The sequence below is a fragment of the Bos indicus x Bos taurus genome, chromosome 21 (assembly GCF_003369695.1).
Source record: "Bos indicus x Bos taurus breed Angus x Brahman F1 hybrid chromosome 21, Bos_hybrid_MaternalHap_v2.0, whole genome shotgun sequence".
NCBI classification, from domain to species: domain Eukaryota; kingdom Metazoa; phylum Chordata; class Mammalia; order Artiodactyla; family Bovidae; genus Bos; species Bos indicus x Bos taurus.
In genome coordinates, this window is record NC_040096.1 from 54,698,385 (window position 1) to 54,723,974 (window position 25,590).

The window sequence follows — 25,590 nt, forward strand, 5'->3', positions numbered from 1 at the left end:
TTAACCAGAGTATAGAGTTAAGAATTAACTTAGCAGACATCCAGTTCATGCTGGATAAAGGGGCTTGAAATCATAGAATTATAAAAATCAGAATTTTAGAACTACATACAAGGAATTTTATAGAGAATGAACTAAACATCAGAGAGGTCAATATCACCTTTTTTCCTTCAGACTTATTCCCCTGCCCAGAAATAACCTTAACAAGTTGCAGGTGGGAGGGAAGGGATCTGGAAAATACACCTGGGTAAGCTTAGAAAGTACGTGAATGTGTGTTGTTGCTGCTGCTGCTGCTAAGTTGCTTTAGTTATGTCTGACTCTGTGCGACCCCATGGATGGCAGCCCACCAGGCTCCCCTGTCCCTGGGATTCTCCAGGCAAGAACACTGGAGTGGGTTGCCATTTCCTTCTCCAATGCATGAAAGTGAAAAGTGAAAGTGAAGTCGCTCAGTCATGTCCGACTCTTAGCGACCCCATGGACTGCAGCCTATCGGGCTCCTCCGTCCATGGGATTTTCCAGGCAGGAGTACTGGAGTGGGGTGCCATTGCCTTCTCCAAATGTGTGTTACATGTTAGGAAAGAAGGAAAACGAGTCCCGCAGTAGACCTTTTTGAGTAGAGTGTAAATTTACTACAAATCCTGGAAGAAGGAAATCGAGGTCCAGAGAAACCTTCCATGGTGAGAGACGGGAACATATAGGAAGAAACTGCCTTTGTATATATTTTTCAACATATTTTTCTTTTCTCTATGCCTGACCAGTCCATCTTCTGTCCTTTAACCCCTGTCACTAATCAGATCTGCCAACAGCAAATCTGACTGCAGGCAAATCTTTCTTGCCGCCTGGCTTAATGTACATATACTCTTATATTTATTCCCACACAAAGGACACAACATTTGTGAATTAGTTATGTTCATGAAGTAAACTTTTGATTTTATGTCTTTCTTCTCCTTCCAAAGGCACTAGTGGGACTCATCAGACAAATCTCTCTGGGAAATGTGGACAACTTGGATTTTCACAGATATGTGGTAAAACTGGCAGTGTGGATTCTGACTTACAATACCTGGGGACAACTAACAGTCATCAAGATAAAGGTTTAAATTCCAACTTTATTTGAATACAAATGGTTTACAAATATTTTGTGGGGTTTCCAAATCTAATATGTTATTTTGTATAATTATACTTACTACAGAAAGGGATGTTTTATTTTTAATAATAATTTTAATCAAATTTTTCATAACTGTTAAACTGAAATGTTAGGTTTAGTACTCTTGATATAAATATGACTAATTAGAGACTTTAGAAACTCATCGTAGAGATGAACATTTTCATACCAAGTAATTGAAAATAAAATTATCCCATAAGGAGTACTATGGTAGCAGAAGACAGTTATTTTCCATAACGTTGTTTTTTTTTTTTAATTTATTTAATTGAAGGGTAATTACTTTACAGTATTGTAGTGGTTTTTGCCATACATTGACATGAATCAGCCATGGGTGTACATGTGTTCCCTTTCCTGAACCCCCCCACCTCCCTCCCTATCCCATCCCATCCCTCAGGGTCCTCCCAGTGCACCAGCCCTGAGCACCCTGTTTCAGGCATCAAACCTGGACTGGCGATCTGTTTCACATATGATAATATACATGTTTCAATGCTATTCTCTCAGATCATCCTACCCTCGCCTTCTCCCACAGAGTGCAAAAGACTTCTATACATCTGTGTCTCTTTTGCTGTCTCGCATACAGGGTTATCGTTACCATCTTTCTAAATTCCATATATATGCGTCCATAACAGTTTTCAATTTTAAAGCTATTTAGAATTTATTATGTCTCCTATTAGGACTCATGACTGCTTAACCAGCTATCATTTTAAGTATCTTACATATTCATAAGATAGAACAAGATGGAGAGTTTGAGGCTGGCTGTCAGACATATGAATTTTGGATTTGAAGGCATGTCTTCCATTTCTATGCTAGTTAATAGCTATGACAGTTACTACTTAGAAGTAGGATAAAATCAGAAATTTTGGAGATATTTTGTATATCCTTTACTAAAATTTTCTGAGTGATTGAAATGTACGTCTGTCTTTATTTATTGATGAAAAAACAATGCTTATTTGAAATTAGTAAAGAAGATGGAGTTAATATAGCATTTCCACTTTAACCGTCCTTTGTTCCACCCACTCCAAAGGGCCACATGACTACATAAAGTGTAGTAGTGTTTTTCTTTATGGTGTTATTCACACTAAGATAGTTTATCTCTATTGTTTAGTTTATCTTTCTTAATGATAGAGATTTTTTTCCCCACATCTGGACAAGATACCTTTGAGACTGCTGATTAGTAGAAATAGAGAGGCTTTTTCTGTGTTGCTTCATCTCTTCTGTTTCCAGATACCCCTCCATGCTTGCGTTACCTCTGTAGACGGCCTCCACTGTCAGTGTTTAATCAGGTCTTCAGGGTGTCTTTGGTTTTGGTTCGGTTCAGTTCAGTCGCTCAGTCGTGTCCGACTCTTTGCGACCCCATGAATTGCAGCACGTTAGGCCTCCCTGTCCATCACCAACTCCCGGAGTTCACTCAGACTCACGTCCATCGAGTCAGTGATGCCATCCAGCCATCTCATCCTCTGTCGTCCCCTTCTCCTCCTGCCCTCAATCCCTCCCAGCATCAGAGTCTTTTCCAATGAGTCAACTCTTCACACGAGGTGGCCAAAGTACTGGAGTTTCAGCTTTAGCATCATTCCTTCCAAAGAAATCCCAGGGCTGATCTCCTTCAGAATGGACTGGTTGGATCTCCTTGCAGTCCAAGGGACTCTCACCTCTCAGAATACTTATTAGAGCAGCTACTAAAGGAATATTATGTTTTTCTAAAGTCAAGATTTAACTTACTAGTAGGTTGTATATGTAAATTTGTGACCATTTAAGTCTCCTATAAGGTTTAGGTAGAGGTAGAGGTCCTAAGCATGTTAGATATGAATTAAAAGGAAATGGTATATGGCATACATAGTCAAATGATATAAGCCATACATACATGGCTTCTCTTATGGCTCAGATGGTAAAGAATCTGCCTGCAATGCAGGAGACCCAAGTTCGATCCCAGGATGGAAAAGATCCCCTGGAGAAGGAAATGGCAACCCACTTCAGTATTCTTGCCTAGAGAATTCCATAGACAGAGGAGCCTGGGGATTACAGTTCATGGGGTCACAAAGATTGGACAAGACTGAGTGACTAATGCATACATAGTCATTTATGTCTTCAGAAAAATGTTTTATTTGTTATATAATAAGCTAGGTCTGTTGTCTTGGAAACTCTTCAAAAACAGAAAATTTGAGGGAACCTCTAAAAAAATTACAGATTGCCTTTTTTAAAGTTGAAGTGTAGTTGATTTACAGTATTATTTAAGTTACAAGTGTACAATGTAGTGATTCACAATTTTTAAAGTTATAGCCCATTTATAGTTATTATAAAATATTGGCCATATTCTTTGTGTTGTAAAATATATCCTTGTAGCTTATTTATATGTAATAGTTTTATATCTTATCTCTTATTTTATATCCTATCTCTTATTCCCCTAACCCTATATTGCCCCTCCCCCCACCCCTCTCCCTACTTGTAATCATTAGTTTGTTCTCTATATCTGTGAGTCTGATTTTTTTTTTTTTTTTTTACTATCTTCACTAGTTTGTTGTATTTTTTAGATTGATATATGTGATACATATTGTTGCTTTTCAGTCGCTGAGTGTCTGACTCTTTGCAGCCTCATGGACTGCAGCATGCCAGGCTCCCCTGTCCTTCACTATCTCACGGAGTTTGCTCAGATTCATGTCCATTGAGTCAGTGATGCTTCCAACCATCTCATCCTCTGCTGCCCCTTCTCCTCCTGCCTTCAGTCTTTCCCAGCATCAGAGTCTCTTCCAGTGAGTTGGCTCTACACATCAGGTGGCCAAAGTATTGGAGCTTCAGCTTCAGCAACAGTCCTTCCAATGAATATTTAGAGTTGATTTCCTTTAGGATTAACTAGTTTGATCTCCTTGCAGTCAAAGGGACTCTCAAGAGTCTTCTCCAGCACCAAAATTTGAAAGCCTCAGTTCTTTGGTGCTCAGCCTTCTTGATAGTCCAGCTGTCACATCTGTACATGACTGTACTTTTGACTGTATGGACCTTTGTCAGCAAAGTGATGTCTCTGTCATTTCTGCTTCAGCCCATCTGCTTCATTCTTCTGGAGCTATTAGTAATTGCCATTTGTTCTTTCTCAGTAGTGTATTGGATACCTTCCAACCTAGAGGGCTCATCTTCCAGTGTCGTATCTTTTTGCCTTTTCATACTGTTCACGGGGTTCTTGCAGCAAGAATACTGGAGTGGGTTGCCATTCTTTCCTCCAGTGGACCACGTTTTGTCAGAACTCTTCACTATGACCATTCTGTCTTGGGTGGTTTTGCACAGCACACCTCATAGCTTCATTGGGTTACACAAGCCCCTTTGCCACAACAAGGCTGCGGTCCATGAAGGGGGTAATATCAAATAGTATTTATTTTTCTGTCTCACTTACTTCAGTTAGCATAATATAGCCTCCAAGTTCATCCATGTTGCGCCAAATGCCAAACTTTTATTTTGTTTTATGGCTGAGTAGTATTCCACTGTTAATATACACTACATCTTCTTTAACAATTCATCTGTTGAGGGACACTTAGGTTGCTTCCGTATCTTGGCTATTGTGAATTACACTGCAATGGACACTGGGGTGCATGTATCGTTTTGAATTAGTGTTGTGTTTTTTTTTTTTTTTCCCCAATATATACCCAGGAATGGAATTGCTGGGTCATATTATGGTGCTGTTTGTAGTTTTTTGAGAGACCTCTGTACTGTTTTCCTCAGTGGCTGCACCAATTTACGTTCCCACCAACATTGTCTGAGGGTACCTTTTTCTTCACATCCCTGCCAATGTTTGTTATTTGTGTACTTTTTGATGATAGCCATTCTGACAGGTGTGGGGTTACATTTCCTTGTGGTTTTGATGTGCATTTCCTTGATGTTAGCAGAGGCTTCCGAGGAGGCTCAGTGGTAGAGAGTGCACCTGCTAAGGCAGGAGATGCAGGATGTGAGGGTTCAATCCCTGGGTCAGGTAGATCCCCTGGAGGAGGAAACGTTCACCCACTCCAGTATGCTTGCCTGGAGAACCCTGTGGACAGAAGAGCCTGGAGGGCTACAGTCCATAGAGTCGCAAAGAGTTGGACATGACTGAAGTGACTTAGCATACAGCACAGTTTTTCATTCTGTTGGTGGTTTACTTTTCTGTACAAAAGCTTGGAGTCTCATTTGTTTATTTTTGCTTTTATTTCCTATTTTTTAGGAGATAGATTAAAAAAATACAGCTTCGATTTATGTCAAAGTGTATTTTGTCTATGTTTTCTATTAGGAATTTTATAGTACATGGTCTTAAATTTAGGTCTTCCATCCATTTTGAGTTTATATTTTGTATATGGTGTTAGAGAAATGTTCTAATCTCATTCTTTTACATGTAACTGTCCAGTTTTCTTAGCACTACGATTCCCCCAGCTCTGTTCTTCTCTCTCAAGATTGATTTGGTTATTTGGGGTCTTCTGTGTTTCCATACAAATTAAAAATTTTTTGTTGTGGTTCTGTGAAAAATGCCATTGGTCTGTTGATACGGATTGCCCTGAATCTGTAGATTACCTTGGGTAGTGTGGTCATTTTAACAATCTTAATTCTTCCGATCTAAGAACACAGTATATCTTTCCATCTATTTGTGTCATCTTTAATTTCTTTCATCATTGTCTGATCATGTAACAAGTATGGGTCTTTTGCCTCCTTAGGTAAGTTTATTTCTAGGTATTTTTTTGTCTTTGATGAGATAGTAAATGAGATTGTTGCCTTTTTTTTTTCTCTTTCTGATAGTTTTGTTTTATTTTTGACCGTGCCACACGACTTGTGTAATCTTAGTTCCCCAACTGGGGATTGAACCCAGACCCTTGACATTGAAAGCACAGAGTCCTAACCACTGAACTGCCAGGGAATTCCCTGATAGTTTGTTGTTATTGTATAGAATTACAACAGATTTCTGTATATTTTGTATCCTGCAACTTTACTGAATTCATTGATGATTACTAGTAGTTTTCTGGTAGTGTCTCTAGGATTTTCTATATGTAGTATCATGTCATCTGCAAACAGCGACAGTTTTACTTCTCCCATTCCAGTTTGGATTCTTTTTATTTCTTTTCCTTCTCTGATTGCTGTGGCTAAGACTTCAAATACTATGTTGAATAAAAGTGGTGAGAGTATGTATCTATGTCTTGTTCCTAATCTTAGAGAAATGTTTTCGGCTTTTCACCACTGAATATGGGGTTAGCTGTGTGTTTATTATATGTGGCCTTCATTAGGTTCAGGTATGTTTCCCCCGTGACCACTTTCTGGAGAGGTTTTATTATACGTGGATGTTGAGTTTTATTAAGAGCTTTTTCTGCATCTGTTGATATGATCGTATGATTTTTATTCTTCAATTTATTAATGTGGTATATATCACATTGATTGATAAATACTGAAAAATTCTTGCATCTCTGGCATAAATGCACTTGATCATGGAGTAGGAACCTTTTAATGTATTGTTGGACTTGGTTTGCTAGTGTTTTGTTGAGGATTTTTACATCTATGTTCATCAGTGATATTAGCCTGCAGTTTTCTTTTTTGTGTGATCCAGCACTCTGAATATGATATCAGAGTGCTGTGGTCCTCATACAATGAATATGGAAGTGTTCCTTCCTCTGTAATTTTTTTTGAATAGTTTGAGAAGGATAGGTAATCGGTAAAATTCACTTGTGAAAGTCATCTGGTCCTGGACTTTTGTTTTTTAGGAGTTTTAAAATTACTGATTCTATTTCATTACCAGTAATTGGTCTGTTCATATTTTCTGTTTTTCTCCTGGTTCAGTCTTGGAAGGTGTAGCTTTCTAAGCAGATAAAACATGGTGTAATATAGTGGTTTAGAGCAAAGGATTGGAGCCAGGGAGCCTGAGTTCGATAATTTCCTTAGTATTTCCTTACTTAGTATTCCTAACTCTGTCCTTTTTTTTAAATCCATAAAATAGGAATGGTACCTACCCCACAGAATTGTTGTGAAGATTAAATTAGGTAATACATAGAAAATACTTGGAACACCCCCTGACACATGAATATTAGCTCAATAAAGATTAGTTCTCGTCATTGCCATCGTATTTTTCATCATTATTACCATTTTTGGATTATCTATATAAAAAATCCAGAAGGATATACAGAAAACTATTAAAATAATAAATGATTTAGCAAGGTTGCTAGATATAAAAGCCAAATGGAAAGGTGAGTAAAGTTCCCAGATACCAGGAATATTCAGAAAATGATTTTTAAGAAAGAAATTACAGTATCAACAAAATTTGTAAGTATATGGAGGCCTAAGAAAAGGCATTCATTATGAAAACTAAAATACTTTTTTGAGAGACATAAAAGAAGGCCTGAATAAATTAAAAGAGATCGTGCATTTTTTTTGTGATCCTATATTTTTAAACAAGGAAACTCAATTTCATTTCTGTCAAAATCTCAACAGGATCTTTAATGGAGCATGGCAAGCTAACCCCAAAATTCATGTGAAAGAACACAGGACCAAGGATGACCTAGATAATTCTAAAGAGGATCAAAATGGAAGGAGACAGGATGATGACTGTAGTTAACACTGCTGTGAGGCATAGAGAAAAGTTGTTAGAAGAATAAATTCTAAGAGTTCTCATCACAAGGAGAAAGTTCTTTTCCCTTTTTTCTTTTCTTTTTATTTTATCTATGTCAGAAGATGTTAGCTGAACCTATCTTGTTAATCATTTCACTATCCATATGCATTTCACTCTCTATATATGCTGAAGCTGAAGCTTCGATACTTTGGCCACTTAATGGAAAGAGCTGATTCATTGGAAAACGTCCTGATGCTGGGAAAGATTGAGGGCAGGAGGAGAAGGGAGTGACAGAGGATGACATGGTTGGATGGCATCATTGACTCAATGGATATGAGTTTGAGCAAACTCCCAAGAGATTGTGAAGGACAGAAAAGCCTGGCACACTGCAGCCCATGGGTTGAGATTCGGAGATGACTTAAAGACTAAACAACTACTATATGTATATCAAACCATCATGGTGTATAATGTGTGTCAGCCATCTCACAAAACTGGAAAAAAAAATAGAAGGAGACTTATCAGTGTGAGGATAAATAAAGCATTGTGGTACTACTGTAGAAACAGAAAAAAAGATTAATGGAACCCATAAGAAGCACCTAAGAATAGACTCAAATATACATATGGGAGATTTATAGATGAAAGGGAAAGAGTGGATGGCTCAAAAAGTGGCACTGGGAGAATTACACTATCTCTATAGAAGAAAGTTAAATTAGGTTTTTACCTGCAAAAGTATGGATGCCAGATAGGATTAAAAACCTGAATGTGAAACGCAAAAAAACTTAAAACTCTTAGAAGATGTGTATAAATAAATAATATTCTCTTTTGTCTTATTACAGTTTGTGCTAGCCTATGTTTTGGTAGTAAGACACAGCAGACATTTGGTAGTCAAACAGAGCGTTCGTCATACTCTGGTCCAAATTCAAGTTCAGGAGCTGTTCTTCTTCCATCCTATCCTCTCTCGTCACCTCGAACTAGTCCAAAGCACACGTCTCTTACTGTGTCTCCAAAGAAGTCTCAAGATAATTCTGTTAATTTCTCAAGTTCCTGGCCTCTTAAAAGCTTTGAAGGGCTTCCAAAGCCAAGTCCACAGAAAAAGCTTGTCAGCCAAAAATCATCTGATCCTACAGGTATATATGATGGTAAAAATTAATACTTTGTTCAAATATTTGTATGTTTGAATAATTATTTGAAGTTAGGGTTGTCAGATCTTTAAAAGTAAATTGCATTTTATTTCTCTGAATTAGTAAATATTTAGCAAAATATTAATGGAATGTTCAGTAGATCAAATGTATAATATAAAATTCAGTTTAAATTGTCGTTTCTTTTTTTTTTTTCTTGTATTGCCACTTCAGAATCCTTTTGTAGAACTAAATAATAGTGCTTTATAATGGACGTGAATGTGAACAGTCTGAGAGCCTACTAACAACTTTTAGCTTTACAAACATAAAATATTGTTCATATCTTTACCTCAGTGTCTAGTATCAACATTTATTGAATGTTACCATCAAAATTATTTTGATGGGTTTTCTGCTGCTTATTGGGCTTCCCAGGTGGCTCGGTGGTAAAGACTGCCTGTCAATGCAGGAGACACAAGAGCTGCATGTTCCTACTCCTGGAGTAGGAAACGGCAACCCACTCCAGTATTCTTGCCTAGAAAATTCCATGGACAGAGGAGCCTGACAGGCTAGAGTCCATGGTGTTACAAAGTGTCAAACATGACTGAGCGACTGAGCACACACACACTACTGTTCGTTATCAACTAAAATATCCTTAACAATAGCCCACGCCAAAATCATAATATTAGCATGTATGTTTATTCAAGACAGATTCAGTTTCAGAAAGTCTGTGAAAGGTGAGTCCCATGTCCCAAATGCTTCCCTAACCCCAGCCCCTATGGTCAAATATTTCACCTTTAAACTACCCCACAGCACGAATCTTCCAGTTTATAACCGTAACATCAGTTTATTGCATAGTCAGCTGATTTTATTACTTTCTTTTAGCATTGAACCTTCATTTTCTTCTGTTAATTTTTTTCTGTATTTGTCTTTCCTCCAAAATCAAATACTGTATTGAAAGCTGAAATATTGTTTAACTTGTTCTCCCTAGTGCCCAGCATTACTGCTTTGCACATAGTAGTCATTCAAGTGTGCTTACATCAAGTGTTTCTTAAATCAAGCCAGATCATTAACGTTCCTAGGTTATTGTGGACTTTACTATACAAATATTAATCATGGTGATACGTATGAAGATAGACATCTCAGGAAGTTCCCTGGCAGTCCTGTGATTAGAACTGTGAGCTTTCACTGCTGAGAGCCTGTATTTAATCCCTGTTTGGGGACCTAAGATCCTACAAGCTGAGCAGCATGGCCAAAAAAAAAATTCACTTGGTATATAATATTTGTATTTCATATGAAAGGATTCTGGTTGGTCCATTTTTGTTATATTTGTTAGGGAACAATTTTTTTTTTTTAATCTCAAGTAGCAATCTGTATTTCTAATATAGTGTGCTTTTTAATTTAAAAACAACTAATCCTAAACACTTGTGATTTAATGCTAACTTGTTTTCCAATTTGAAGTTGAAAAAAGAAAAGCAGTAATGTGTCTTTTCCATGCAGGAGAAAATTCTCAAGAGAAACCTCCTCAAGTTCAACTTACTCCTGCTTTGGTGAGATCACCGTCTTCCCGACGAGGCTTAAATGGGACCAGACCTGTACCTCCCATACCACGGGGACTCAGCCTTCTGCCTGATAAAGCTGGTCTAAGCACAGTGGGACCCAAAAAGAAAGAGCCTGATGACATTTGGAAGAGTGAAAAAGATAATCTTACAGTTGATCTTTCAGAATTAAATATCAGGGATAAAGATTTGGATCAAGAAGAGGTGAGAACCAAATGCTTTCAATAATTTCTAAATGCTTGTAGTTGTTTATAATATAATAGTTTTCATTTAAGGAAAAATCAAGTACTTTGAATCCCATAACATCTTGTCTTATAAAAATATTTTATGTGTTTGCAGTAGAAAACATGGAAACTATAGTGAAGTATTAGGAAGAAAATTTATCACACTAAATTACACTACCCTGAATAGTTTATCATTAACACACTAATGTCTTTCCTTCCAATATTTCTTCTGTATATATATTATTCCTTTTAAAATAAAAAATACAAATAATACGGCAATACAGCTATGCACTAAGCCCCCCCAAAATGAACAATTTGTCATATTTTTCCTAAATGAAAATAATGAGACATAACGTAGTTCCCTCCCCAATCCAGTTTCTCTTTCCTCTTCACCAGAGACAACCACTATTACCATTAATTTGTGTTTTATGTATGTATATACTTTTTATGTTAATATAGTAATATTTGATGCATTTATTTATAGTGTATTCCTATACATTACAATGTATATAATATATATTACAATATATATAATATATAGTATCTCTGTATATTGTAATGTATAGTATATATAATGTATGAGCTTGCCAGGTGCCACTAGTGGTAAAGAACCCACCTGTCAATGCAGGAGACATAAGAGATGCAGGTTCGATCCCTGGGTCAGAAAGATCCCCTGGAATAGGGCACAGCAACCCATTCCAGTATTTTTGCCTGGAGAATCCCATGGACAGACGAGCCTGCTGGGCTACGGTCCATAGGGTCACAAAGAGTCATACACATCTGAAGTGACTTAAGCACGCATACACGTGAAACTATAATAGAGAAATTTAGCACACACACGTTCATATAATTGATTTTGGCTTATTCCTCATCTTTTGCTGTTGTAAACAATGCTGCAGTAAACATTCTTGAGCATATCCCTTGTGCATACATACAGGTTATGGAATTGAGATCATATTTTACATTCATCTTTGAATCCTAGATAATTCCATTTGTACTATAAAAATGTATTGCCAGCATGATAACTATGCATATTAATTATGCCACAGAAGGAATGTGGCTGCTATATTACTTTGGATTCAGAGCACTGTTTCCACAGATGCTTCCTTATTATCATTTCAGTTTGTCTGTTATCAGGCTTAAAAGTGTTTTACATTAAATATGTAAACTAAAACAGCCAATGATGATATTTGATGGCCTTATTATGGTCTTAGTTTAGCCCATCTTTAAGATCTGAGGCATCAGTACTAATAGTTGACTCAAAAAAAAAAATTAATGCATATTTATTTAAAAAGCTAACATTAAGCCTGTATAAAACTGACTTCTAAAGAACCAAAACTGGTTCTTAATGAACTGCTCATTCCAGCTTCTAACTGCTTATTAAGTTTTTCCTTGTTTTTCTCTTTTTGTTTTTGTTTTTCCCGTTATATTCCAATGGTACTAGAAATGGAATTTATTTATAGAAAAGAACCTTATAGAAGAGGTACTTTTTTTTAATTAATTTATTTTAACTGGAGAATAATGACAATATTGTGATGGTTTTAAAAAGACACTTTCCTAGCTCATAAATTTCATCTGATCCTACGTATCTTTGTATTACTTTTTATGATAACTTAAAAATAATCCTTTTAGTGGGTAGTTGAAGAGGTAATTTCTTTTTTATAATTAGTACATATAAACAGATCTGCTGCTGCTGCTGCTGCTAAGTCGCTTCAGTTGTATCCGACTCTGTGTGACCCCATAGACGGCAGCCCTCTAGGCTCCCCCGTCCCTGGGATTCTCCAGGCAAGAACACTAGAGTGGGTTGCCATTTCCTTCTCCAGTGCATGAAAGTGAAAAGTGAAAGTGAAGTCGCTCAGTCGTGTCCAACTCTTCGAGACCCCATGGACTACAGCCCACCAGGCTCCTCCATCCATGGGATTTTCCAGGCAAGAGTACTGGAGTGGGGTGCCATCACCTTCTCCAAAACAGATATTACTGTTTTTAAATATTCAACCTTCCAAGGACTTACTAGGGAAGTGGCCATACTTAATCAAAATGTAAGCAAAATATACTTTATGTATATTTCTGAGTTCCTTAATTTGTTCAAGGTTCTGTTCCCAAATTTAATATCTATGTTATGAAGATTTCTCTTACCTTGGATATGGGCTGGAAGAAGCATAAGCTGGAATCAAGATTGCCAGGAGAAATATCAGTAACCTAAGATATGTAGATGATACCACCCTTACGGCAAAAAGTGAAGAGGAACTAAAAAGCCTCTTGATGAAAGTGAAAGAGGAGAGTGAAAAAATTGGCTTAAAGCTCAGCATTCAGAAAACTAAGATCGTGGCATCGGGTCCCATCACTTCATGGCATATAGATGGAGAAACAGTGGAAACAGTGTCAGACTTTATTTTTGGGGGCTCCAAAATCATTGCAGATGGTGATTGCAGCCATGAAATTAAAAGATGCTTACTCCTTGGAAGGAAAGTTATGACCAACCTAGATAGCATATTGAAAAGCAGAGACATTACTTTGCCAACAGAGGTCTGTCTAGTCAAGGCTATGATTTTTCTAGTGGTCATGTATGGATGTGAGAGTTGGACTGTGAAGAAAGCTGAGTGCCGAAGAATTGATGCTTTTGAACTGTGGTGTTGGAGAAGACTCTTGAGAGTCCCTTGGACTGCAAGGAGATCCAACCGGTCCATTCTAAAGGAGATCAGTCCTGGATGTTCATTGGAAGGACTGATGCTAAAGCTGAAACTCCAATACTTTGGCCACCTGATGCGAAGAATTGACTCATTGGAAAAGACCCTGATGCTGGGAGGGATTGGGGGCAGGAGGAGAAGGGGACGACAGAGGATAAGATGGCTGGATGGCATCACTGACTCAATGGACATGAGTTTGAGTGAACTCCGGGAGTTGGTGATGGACAGGGAGATCTGGCGTGCTGTGATTCATGGGGTCGCAAAGAGTCGGGCATGACTGAGCAACTGAACTGAACTGAACTGAATGCAGGTTTCTACTCTGCATTTTTGTAAATGCTTTTCTTCAGAAGTTACATACACTGATCTATTATTCTCAGAACACTGGCAAGGTTGATGTAAGCTTCAAATTTAGAAAGCTGCTTACTTTTTCGCTAACCTTCTCATAGAACTATTAAATAGTTCTATTTAATAGAACTACACAGCACACTGTTGACCTAAATGCTAAAGAACTACACCCACATCCGCACACTTAGGTGACTCTCTAAGGTGACTTCAGCTGGGCTGTCTACCATCTGGTTCAGTCATTCACTTTATGAACTGAATTTTTACAGTGTACTAGTCATTATACCCAGTGCTGAAAATAACATGATGAATAATATCTTGCAGTCCTTCCTCTTAAAGAACTTTTAGCCTAGGAGATTGTTTGTAAATACCTGAGTACTAAGGTCTGTATTTATAACTATATACAGATATGTTAACATCCGTCTTGTTAGTGTTAGATTGAAGAGTGGCTAGCTCGGTTTAGTTATTAGAGTTTTAAATCTAAGGATAACTTTTATTTATATAATTATTTTGTAAAGTTTTTTTTCTTTTTCCTTAGATGCAGAGCTCTCTTAGGTCCCTTCGTAATAGCGCAGCTAAGAAAAGAGCAAAACTGAGTGGCAGTACTTCTGATCTTGAAAGCCCAGATTCCGCCATGAAGCTTGACTTGACTGTGGATTCCCCATCTCGATCTTCCTCTCCAAATACCAGTTCCTACAGTGAAAGTGGAGTTTACAGCCAAGAATCCTTGACTTCTTCTCTGTCGACAACTCCCCAGGGGAAGAGAATAATGTATTTTATTTTTTGATGTGTTAAATGAATTTTAATCTATAATTTTTAATCTGAAGCTCTAATATATTTTTTTAAAACTTTGAAATTATTTAATTACTAGTTTTTAAAACATTGAAGTACAATTAAAAGACAACAGCAAAGTTTACAGATATTACCTTGCTTAGCCTTAGTTTTGGGGTGTGGGAAGAGAGAGAGAACACAACCCCAACTAAATATAAAGCCTAGTCTCAAAGTTGCACTTGTTATTCTGCCTATCTAAGATTTATCCTAATACTGTTTGTCCTTTAGCTCTTTTCTGTATCATTAACTCTTTGGCAATCGACTAATGGCTGATATTACTGCTTTTGTTTAAAACTCAGCACTCATTTCCTCTGATGTGGATAAACTCCACCCAGCCATTACCCAAATACTTCTTATTTTGTTATTCAATTACCTTGTGGGAATTTAGGACTCCATGCCATAGCTTTTGTGGCCCTCTTGGGAATTTCCTTACTACAATAGTGCTAGAATTAGAGTCCTGATCATTCTACGCCGACAGCATAGCACTTTGACAAACTTTTCCAGATTACCTCAATAATCTCTCAATCTTAAAAGAGTGATCCTACCTTGATTTTTGAAAATGTCTGTGACCCTATTCTAGGATTTTGGGGAATCCTTTCCCTCTTTATTTCATTTTAGTTATTATTTTTTTAATTTTACTTTATATTGGACTATAGTTGATTTGCAGTGTTTTGTTAGTTTCAGGTGTATTCCTCTTTACTTTAGACAATAACCTAAGAGTAAAATTGTTAGGTCTTGGGTACATGGACATCTAACTTTTCAAATAACTGCTAAACAGTTTTCTAAGATGCTGCTGCAGTTTTACACTCCCATCAGCAATGTGTGACAGTTTCAGTTGTTTCACATCCTTTTTAACATTTGTTGTTGGTCTGTTTAATTTCATTTTCCTTTGATTTTATCCTATACCATGTATATATATGTTTGCTAGGTCGCTTCAGTTGTGTCCGACTCTTTGCGACCCTATGCCCACCAGGCTTCTCTGTCCATGGGATTCTCAAAGCAAGAATACTGGAGTGGGTTGCCATGCCCTCCTCCAGGGCATCTTCCCTACCTAGGGATCCAACCTGCATTTATTACATCTCCTACATTGGCACGCGGGTTCTTTACCACTGTTGCCACCTGGAAAGCCCATGTTTATATATAGCTATTGACATTAGAAGTAGATATTTAAAATTAAATTTAAATTATTTTCACTTAAGTAAACTAGAACCTCTAATAATGTAGGTAGAGATTACATATTTAAAGGAAAGATGGTGTTCTCTGAACATAAATGTGAAAGGGTATTTTATTTCAGCAGTACATAGAATTAAACCAAATTTTTATGTCCATTGTGAAAGGTTTGTCTCATCCCAGATTTTCTTCCCCATATTTTTTAACTTCAGTAGCAGCTTATTTTGTATTTGGAAATTTTTTCTTACTGGAAATTCCTTTGTTGTAATTACCTGGGTAGAATAATGTAATAGATTTACAGAATGAATTTGGAATGGCTGTGTGGGCTGGTGAAGTTACCAGACATTTAAAATATATACATTTATCTTTTAGACCTAAAGTTTTTCCTTTATCTTCCAAAGATGTGAAATTTTATATTACATACTCTTACAGTTTCAAGGTTCTCTAAGTAATCTGGAACACAATTGGGAAGGAAAGTTCATTTTTATATTACAACATTTAAAATTTACTATTCCTGATGTTGTCTCATTGGGTTATCTCTTCAGATATTGAACTCTATGTAAAAGGAATTCAGTATACCCTCAGTTATGGACTGAATTATCTTTAATGAATTTACTATTTCCACATTTAATTTTATTAGTTTAAGAGCAGTAATTCTCAACCTGCTTACATCCTGCCTTAAGAATCATTGCCAAAGAAAGTCACTACTACTGACTACAGGGCTTTCATCCTTAATGTAGATTGGGAAGGAAAAATTATTGAGAAACACTTTTCTACAGAATGAAATACTTTCTTTCATCCAAGTCCAATGCACCCAGTATAATGTAAGTTGACAGTCAGTGTAATCAATGTAAATTGACAGTCATCTAATCTAGAGTAATTATTCTTAAAATTTTTAACATTGATTTCTCAGTAGGCCAATTAAGAAATATGCCTGCCCACCTACAAAAATTGTACTTCTTTGTAAAATCTCTTCTTTATAATATCCATTACTAACTTATTGGCGTACTAGCTCTTATTGATTTTAAACAGTTCCCTTATCTACAGACTTAATATTCTTCAGTTTGATTTCTTTGTGAAATAAGACCTATAGGCCTTTTTAAAGTCAAAGAATAGCAAAAAATAGTCAAGGAAGAAAGCACGCATTTGCTAAATTCACTTGTTGCTGATCTCTTATTTATTATAAAGTCCCTATTTTTATATTATATATGAAGGTAGATAATATATTAGATAACTGGAATCATTTGGCTTAGTTCTGGAATGATCAGGTTTGGATCAGGTTTCCCCCCCACCCACTGCCGCCCACACACACACACAAAGATTTGTTGTTGTTCAGTCACCAAGTCATGTCCAACTCTTTGCGACCCCATGCAAACCAGGCTCCTCTGTCCTCCACTGTCTCTCTGAGTTTGCTCAAATTCATGTCCACTGAGTTGGTGATGCTATCTAACCTTCTCATTCTCTGTCTCCCCCTTCTCATTTTACCTTCAGTCTTTCCCAGCATCAGGGTCTTTTCCAGTGAATCAGCTTGTCTTGTCAGGTAGCCGAAGTATTGGAACTTCAGCTTCAGCAGTAGGCCTTCCAGTGAATATTCAAGGGTTGATTTCCTTTAGTATTGGCTGGTTTGTTCTCCTTGAAATCCAGGGGTATTCTCAACAGTCTTCAGCACCACAATTCAAAGTTTGATGGTCCAGCTCTCACATGCATACATGACTCCTGGAAAAACTACGTTTGACTACATCAATCTTTGTCGTCAAAGTGATATCTCTGCTTTTTAATACGCTGTCTAGGCTTGTCATAGCTTTCCTTCCAAGGAGCAAGTGTCTTTTAATTTTATGGCTGCAGTCACCTTCCACAGTGAATTTGGAGCCCAACAAAATAAAAATTGTCAACTATTTCTACTTTTTGCCCTTCTATTTGCCTTAAAGTGATGGGACTAGATGCCATCTTAGTTTTTGTAATGTTGAGTTTCAGGGCAGCTTTTACACTCTCCTCAAGAGGCTCTCTAATTCCTTTTCACTTTCTGCCGTTAGAATGATATTGTCTACGGCTTATCTGAGGTTGTTGATATTTCTTCCTGCAGTGTTGATTCCAGATTGTGATTCATCCAGCCCAGCATTTTGAATGATATTCTGCATATCCCCTTCATGGATCACAGCCTTGTTGTGGCGAAGGGGCTTGCATAACTCAATGAAAAGAAAGATTATACAGCACAAATTGCAGTCTTAATTTCCTTTGGTAATCCTCTCATGAATAATTAAAGATTGACCATATGTTGAAAATATGCTTGCTCCTTGGAAGAAAAGCTAGGACAAACCTAAACAGCATATTAAAAAGCAGAGACATTACTTTGCCAACAAAGGTCCATATAGTCAAAGCTATGATTTTTCCAGTAGTCATGTATGGATGTGAGAGTTGGACAATAAATAAAGCTGAATGCCAAAGAATTGATGTTTTTGAACTGTGATGTTGGAGAAGACTCTTGAGAGTCCCTTGGACTGCAGGGGGATCCAACCAGTCAATCCTAAAGGAAATCAATCATGAATATTCATTGGAAGGACTGATGCTGAAGCTGAAACTCTAATACTTTGGCCACCTGATGTGAAGAGCTGACTCCTTGGAAAAGACCTTGATGCTGGGAAAAATTGAAGGCAGGAGGAGAAGGGGATGACAGAGGATGAGATGGTTGGATGGCATCACCAACTCTCTGGACATGAGTTTGAGCAAGCTCTGGGAGTGGTGATGGACAGGGAAGCCTGGTGTGCTGCAGCCCATGGGACTGCAAAGAGTCAGATGCAACTCATCTGAACTGAATGAACTGAACTGCACTGATATGTTGAAAAGGTTGGAAGTTCAAAAGGTGAACTAGGAATACCAATAAGAAATATCCTTAGCCTTATTTTTTCATACTTTTTGCTGCCTTATTATCTAAGTCTAGTAAGTTAATTAAAGTATAGAGAATATTTTATATAAGAATGTTAATAGTTTTGGATCTTCAATATTTATTGAAATTATCTTGTTTCATCGTAGGTCAGACATATTTCCAACTTTTGGATCAAAACCTTGTCCAACAAGACTTTCTTCAGCGAAGAATAAGAACTCTCAGGTAGCTGAACACAGCCCCAGTACAGGTATTCTATGACTCTGTCATAAATACGATTTACAGATTTTTAGATGATAAAAAAGTGATGGACTGATGGCAAATGCATTTTAGATATAGAAGTTTTACAATTACCAATTAAGACTAATCATCTTTTAACTCCTTAAAAGGTCATTGTGGCAAGAATAAATACTGTATTCTTTCTGGAATACCTGTGTAATTGATCCCTCCTTTAAGTCTATAAGTTACCCATGCTGGCTCCTATGCCAGGACATTTTGATTTAATTGATACAGAATGCGACCTGGACATCAAAGTTTTTGAAAACTCTCTAGGTGATTCTAATGTGCAGCATAGTTTAGAAACCACCAGGGAACCAAACAACACAGTTTCTTTTAAAAATAGTATTTAACTAGTGTAGCTTGTGTAAACATTTTACAGACCAACCTGGGAGTCACTAATTTATAACATCAGTTCCTAGAAAATAGATTCTGTTATTGGTAACAAATTAGAAAAGTATTTGGATTCTCGTCCCTTTAGGATGGAATCTATATGTGGTCTTCTTTACGATTTGTAAAACTATTGAATTATGAATTAATTGTGACAAGGATTAGATCTGGTAGACAGAGTTCCTGAAGAACTACGGTCAGAAGTTTGTAACATTGTACAGGAGGCAGTGACCAATACCATCCCAAAGAGAAAGAAGTGCAAGAAGGCAAAGCGATTGTCTGAGGAGGCCTTACACATAGCTGAGAAAAGAAGAGAAGCAAAAGGCAGAGGAGAAAGGGAAAGATAGACCCACCTGAATGCAAAGTTCTAGAGGGTAGCAAGGAGAGAGAACAAAGCTTTCTTAAGTGAACAATGCATAGAAATAGAGGAAAACAATAGGAAAGACTAGAGGAAAGGAAAGACTAGAGATCTCTTCAGTAAAATTGGAGATACCAGGGGAACATTTCATACAAAGATGGGCTTGATAAAGGACAGAAATGGCAAGGACCAAACAGAGACAGAAACTATTAAGAAGAGGTGGCAAAAATACACAGGAGAACCATACAAAAAAACTCTTAGTGACCTGGATAACTACAATGGTGTGTTCACTCACCTAGAGCCAGACATCTTGGAGTGCGAAGTCACCTGGGCCTTAGGAAGCATCACTATGCACAAAGCTAGTAGAGGTGATGAAATTCTAGCTGAGCTGTTTCAAATCCTAAAAGATGCTGCTGCTAAAGTGCTGTACTCAATATGCCAGCAAATTTGGAAAATTCAGCAGTGGCCACAAGGCTGGAAAAGGTCAGTTTTCTTTCCAATCTCAAAGAAAGCCAATGCCAAAGAATGCTCAAACTGCTGTACAATTGTGCTTATTTAACATGCTAGCAAGGTAATGCTCAAAATCCTTCAAGCTAAGCTTCAGCAGTATATAAACTGTGAACTTCCAGATGTACAAGCTGGATTTAGAAAAGGCAGAGGAACCAGAGATCAAATTGCTAATATCCATTGGATCATAGAAAAAGCAAGGGAATTCCAGAGAAGTATCTACTTCTGTTTCATTGACTATGCTAAAGCTTTGACCTTGTGAATCACAACAAACTGTGGAAAATTCTTAAAAGAGATGGAAATACCAGACCACCTGACCTGTCTTCTGAGAAACCTGTATGCAGGTCAAGAAGCAACAGTTAGAACTGGACATGGGACAGCAGACTGGTTTGAAATTTGGAAAGGAGTATGCCAAAGCTGAATATTGTCACTCTGCTTGTTTAAATTATATGCAGAGTAAATCGTGCAAAATGCCAAGCTGAATGAATTTCAAGCTGGAATCAAGATTGCCAGGAGAAATACCAACAACCTCAGATATGCAGATGATACACCTCTAATGGCAGAAAGTGAAGAGGAACTAAAGAGTCTCTTGATGAAAGTGAAAGAGGAGAGTGAGATAGCTGGCTTAAAACTCAACATTTAAAAAAATAAGATCATGGCATCTGGTCCCATCACTTCATAGCAAATAGATGGGAAAAAAGTAGAAACAGATTTTATTTTCTTGGGCTCCAAAATCACTGCAGGTGGAAACTGCAGCCATGAAATTAAAAGACACTTGCTCCTTGGAAAGAAAGCTATAACAAACCTAGATAGTGTATGAAAAAGGAAAGACATCACTTTGCCGACAATGGTCCTTATAGTTAAAGCTGTGGTTTTTCCAGTAGTCGTGTACAGATGTTAAGAGTTGGACTATAAAGAAAGGTGAATGCCAAAGAATTCATGCTTTCAAACTGTGGTGCTGGAGAATACTCTTGAGAGTCCCTTGGACTGCAAGGAGATCCAACCAGTCAATCCTAAAGGAAATCAGTCCTGAATATTCATTGGAAGGACTGATGCTGAAGCTGAAACTCCAGTACGTCACCTGATGTGAAGAACCGACTTATTGGGAAAACCCCGTTGTTGGGAAAGATTGAGAGCAGGAGGAGAAGGGGACAACATAGGATAAGATGGTGGGATGGCACCACTGGACATGAGTTTGAGCAAATTCAGGGAGACAGTGAAGGACAGGGAAGCCTGGCATGCTGCAGCCCATGGGGTCACAAAGAGCTGGATACAACTTAGGGACTGAACAGCAACAACAGGTTTAGGATATGCTGTTTATTTTCACATGATCTCAGTGTAAAAGTCCTATAACCTTAAGGCTACTTTAACTTATAAGTACTTTCTTTAAAAGTTGTGTGTGTATCTAATTGTTTGCTACGATTTTAAATTTCTTCCTCCTAATTGTGTCTTAGCTTCATCTCTTTTTAATTCCCACTATCACTCTTAAACATTTTTTACTTAGCCACCTAACATTTCTCTCCAGCTTTGGTTTCGTTCACTTACAGTCCATTCCCCATAATGCAAAATTGACTATATTGCCCAATGTAAATTTATTCAGAGGATTCTTCTGTAATCTGGTCCATGCAAACCTCTCTAGCCTCATTTTCCTTTTTGCTTTGTATCTTGTGATCCTTTTAACTCAGACCACATTCAGTACCATTTCCTATCTCTTAGTTGTACATGCTGATTCTTCTGGATGAAATCTGAAATCCATACCATACACCAGGCTGCTTTGAAAACAACTCAAGTTGCTTTCTCTGGGATGCCTTCCCAATTCACAGATAAAATTCATATTACCTCTTTTGCAATGTCATTACACTTACACTGACATTTTTATAGTGGTATTACAATTATTTTACTTTTTTGGACTCTCAGATTCTTGATTCTCAGAAATTATTTACGCCTGATTATCTCCAAGGACCTGTCATAAATTATAAATGCTGAGCTCAACCACATATACCTGGTAAACTGTCTTCCACAAACCTTATGTGTTAGACGAAGAGATAGTTATTCTACTAAGGACAGGAAGACAATGCCTATGTACTTTGGAGTCTGAGAGAACCCAACTGGAATCTCAGTTTGATATTTAATAATCATATGCGTGTTCTGTGGAAGTTACTTAATTGCTTAGAAACTCAGTTTCCTCATTTGGTGATGCAAACCTTGAGAAGGGTAGTGAAGGTCTAAGTGTGTAACATACAAAAGGCACCTACTACATAGTGGGCACTTGGTAAGTATTTGTTCTCCTAAAGGAAAAGACCCAAAGAAATATTAATATAATACGTAAACTTAGTCTTTAGTTCTTTTTTAAGGCTGATCATCCTAAGAAATTATTTATTAGTTTGAAGACATATTTTTTGCTAGGTTGTATCCAGTTTATAAAATGGAACCTACTTGGGAAGAATATCCTTGGAATTAATGTGAGAGTTGGGCCATAGAGAAGGCTAAATGCTAAGAATTGATGCTTTTGAACTATGGTGCTGGAGAAGACTCTTGAGAGCCCCTTGGATAGCAAGGAGATCAAACCAGTCAATCATCAACCCTGAATATTCCTTAGAAGGACAGATGCTCAAGCTGAAACTCTAGTATTTTGGCCACCTGATATGAAGAGCTGACTCATTGTAAAAGACCCTGATGGTGGGAAAGATTGAGTGTGAGAGGAGAAGTGGGTGACAGAGGATGAGATAGTTGGATGGCATCATTGAAGCAATGGACATGAGTTTGAGCAAACTCTGGGAGATAGGGAAGGACAGGGAAGCCTGGAGTGCTACCGTCCATGGAGTTGCAAAGAATCAGACAGGTCTGAGTGACTGAACAGCAACTAACCCTAGTTGTATCAGCTTGTGAGTCATTTAAATTTTAGTGGAGTGATAGGTCTTATAATAATGTACGCTTCTGTATGCAATGTTCAGTGTTTCCCAAACTTGTCTAATAGTGTTTTTCAAGCTTGCCTACTACTAGGAATCATGAGGAATGCATATAACATATAGATTCTGGGGCCTCACCTTATACATACTGAATCAATCTTTGGGGTTGGAAATACATATTTTTAACTTGTTAGGTATTTCTCAGATCAAATTTTGAAAATACTGTTATTAAATTTATTATGAGAAATTCTTGGTTAAATTTAATATGCTTCCAAAGTGTTAAGTTTTGGTGGTTTAGGATTTTATTAATTTGGATTTACATTTTTTTTTTTTTAAGGATAGGTTTTGTGTTGGTTTTAGTAAGCAAGTCATTTGTACAATTTATTGCTTAATTGGTGAGACATAAAAATGATAATGCTTAGAATAAGAGCTACCTGAAGATAAAAATAATCATTTCAGAATTGTAAATCTAATCTGTCTATACTACAGCATCTCCAATAAAGATTTTCACATTGATTACACCACTGCCCTATTGTAGCACATTGTGCTAAAGTTCCTAATGAATGTTACAGTAAACTTATTTTCCTGTAGCTTTTGTTATCAACTATTAGTAGAAAGCATTCCCATCCAAAGCCAGTATCTTTATGAGGCTTACTTTATGAGTTAACTATCAAAACCAAGAAGAATTTAGAAGACTATCCATGTTGCTTCCAGAAGATCTGTATCATTTAATATCAGATATTTTAAAAATCTTCATCAGTGAATCTGACTAGTGCCCTTTACTCTGCAATACTCTTTAGCCTAACTGCCACCAGCTGTGTCCTCTCCCCACTGTCCTGTTTTTATTAAAATACCATCAATGGTATTAAATTATATTTTATTATTATTACTTAATGGTTTACACAGTAGATATACATAAAAATGGATGGTGACTCAAATATATATTGCCTTGGATTTTCCACTTTGTAGTTTTGTGGTCTTACCAACTGCGAAGTATTAGTATAGAATGTTCAGTTTAAACATTTATGTGTAGATTAAAATTTTAAGTATTTATTAAAAGGAGGCCTACATTAAGGGTTTGATTTGCTTTATTTTTAAATGGGAATGTAACATTTGGATATTTACCATACGCTAGTCTCTGTGATAAGCCCTTTACATTTTCTTCATAAAATCCTCAGAAAGGTTCTGAAAGAGCTACTTTAATACTTTTATCCCCATTGTACAAATACAGTTAAGTGTCTTGCCCGTTTTCTGTATAGTTGAAGTGGCAGTACTATGATTTAAAGCCGTGAAGCATGAGTCCAGATTCTGAGCTCGTTTACGACATAGTTTACTGCCCCACAAGCTAGATCATGAGAGTGGGAGAAAAGAGAGAAATGGAAAATAGAAATGGAGCCCTTTCTCAGGACATAGGTTAAACATTCTAGATTTTAAACAATTTTGTTGTGCTGCAAAGTGTAAAATTTCATTTAAGCATTAAATGGCTATCATATTTTTAAAACATGATTGTTTACCTCTTTCATTCATTGAATTTTTTATTTCATTGTCATTTTATTTTTTATTTTTTTTAATTTAATTTTTTTTAATTAATTTTATTTTATTTTTAAACTTTACATAATTGTATTAGTTTTGCCAAATATCAAAATGAATCCGCCACAGGTATACCTGTGTTCCCCATCCTGAACCCTCCAAAAGAGACACTGATGTATAGATCAGTCTCATGGACTCTGTGGGAGAGGGAGAGGGTGGGGAGATTTGGGAGAATGGCATTGAAACATGTATGATATCATATATGAAATGAGTCGCCAGTCCAGGTTCATTGTCATTTTAAAGCCTGTTTTATAAAATAAGATAGTACAGCATATACATGTTCTGATCTGCTAGTAAAGTAAAAAATATTACAATATTTAAAAGAAAGTAAAACTTAAAAAAATAGTATAATGTTATAATTTCTAGTATTATTGAAACCTTTCTAAAACGTTAGGAGCCAAGATAGAGAAGAGATCCATATTTCCCTATGGTGTTACCTACATCATTCAGATAAGTTGTATTATGTATTTTATTTTATAGGGACTACAACATCCAGTGTAAGCATAATTGGTCATCGTATGAACTATGGGTTTGGATGTGGTGACTTTGAAGAGGATAGGTCACATGACATTTCACCTAGTGCTTTAAAAATACAAAATAAGGAACAACCAAGACATTATAAGCATACGAAAGGTTAGTACATTTCAATCACAAGTTCATTTTTAGGACTGAGTGTCTTTGAATTTCATATCTTCCATTAACATGCCAATAAAGAAAAACTAACTGAGATTTCTCAGTTTTGAGACTTTTCTTCTTACCCTTCTGATGTGTGGTTGTCAAAATAATTCTGCCAAATAGAACACATAGTTTACATGTTAATATATGGTTATGTCCCAGGAGTTAATCCAGGGAACCTGTTACCCGAGAGGTTAAATCTAGGGAGTCCTTGCTGACCTTTACCCACATACACATACAGACACACTCTCTGTACGTGTGCCGCTTTAAAATGGGGTGGAGAAGTCACATGAACAAATGATTCCCAGATGCCTACTTATGTTGTAACCATGGCGTAAAACTGTGGAAACAGGATTATAATTTTCCTGTGGTAGAA

The 25,590-nt window shown here is 36.9% G+C and overlaps 1 protein-coding gene across 6 annotated transcripts in view; it reads left to right on the forward strand.

Moving 5' to 3' along the window:
• Window positions 1–25,590, forward strand: part of TOGARAM1 (TOG array regulator of axonemal microtubules 1) — a 78,448-nt gene that overhangs the window by 17,071 nt on the left and 35,787 nt on the right. For 3 of the 6 annotated variants that reach the window (XM_027521655.1, XM_027521656.1, XM_027521661.1), the window contains exons 3-8: window positions 954–1,088; window positions 8,537–8,827; window positions 10,316–10,578; window positions 14,166–14,398; window positions 18,659–18,759; window positions 25,020–25,172. In XM_027521655.1, the coding sequence (XP_027377456.1) occupies window positions 954–1,088; window positions 8,537–8,827; window positions 10,316–10,578; window positions 14,166–14,398; window positions 18,659–18,759; window positions 25,020–25,172 (1,176 nt within the window). The remainder of the gene's footprint in view (window positions 1–953; window positions 1,089–8,536; window positions 8,828–10,315; window positions 10,579–14,165; window positions 14,399–18,658; window positions 18,760–25,019; window positions 25,173–25,590) is intronic. The other 3 variants (XM_027521660.1, XM_027521658.1, XM_027521657.1) reach the window with 2 other exon arrangements.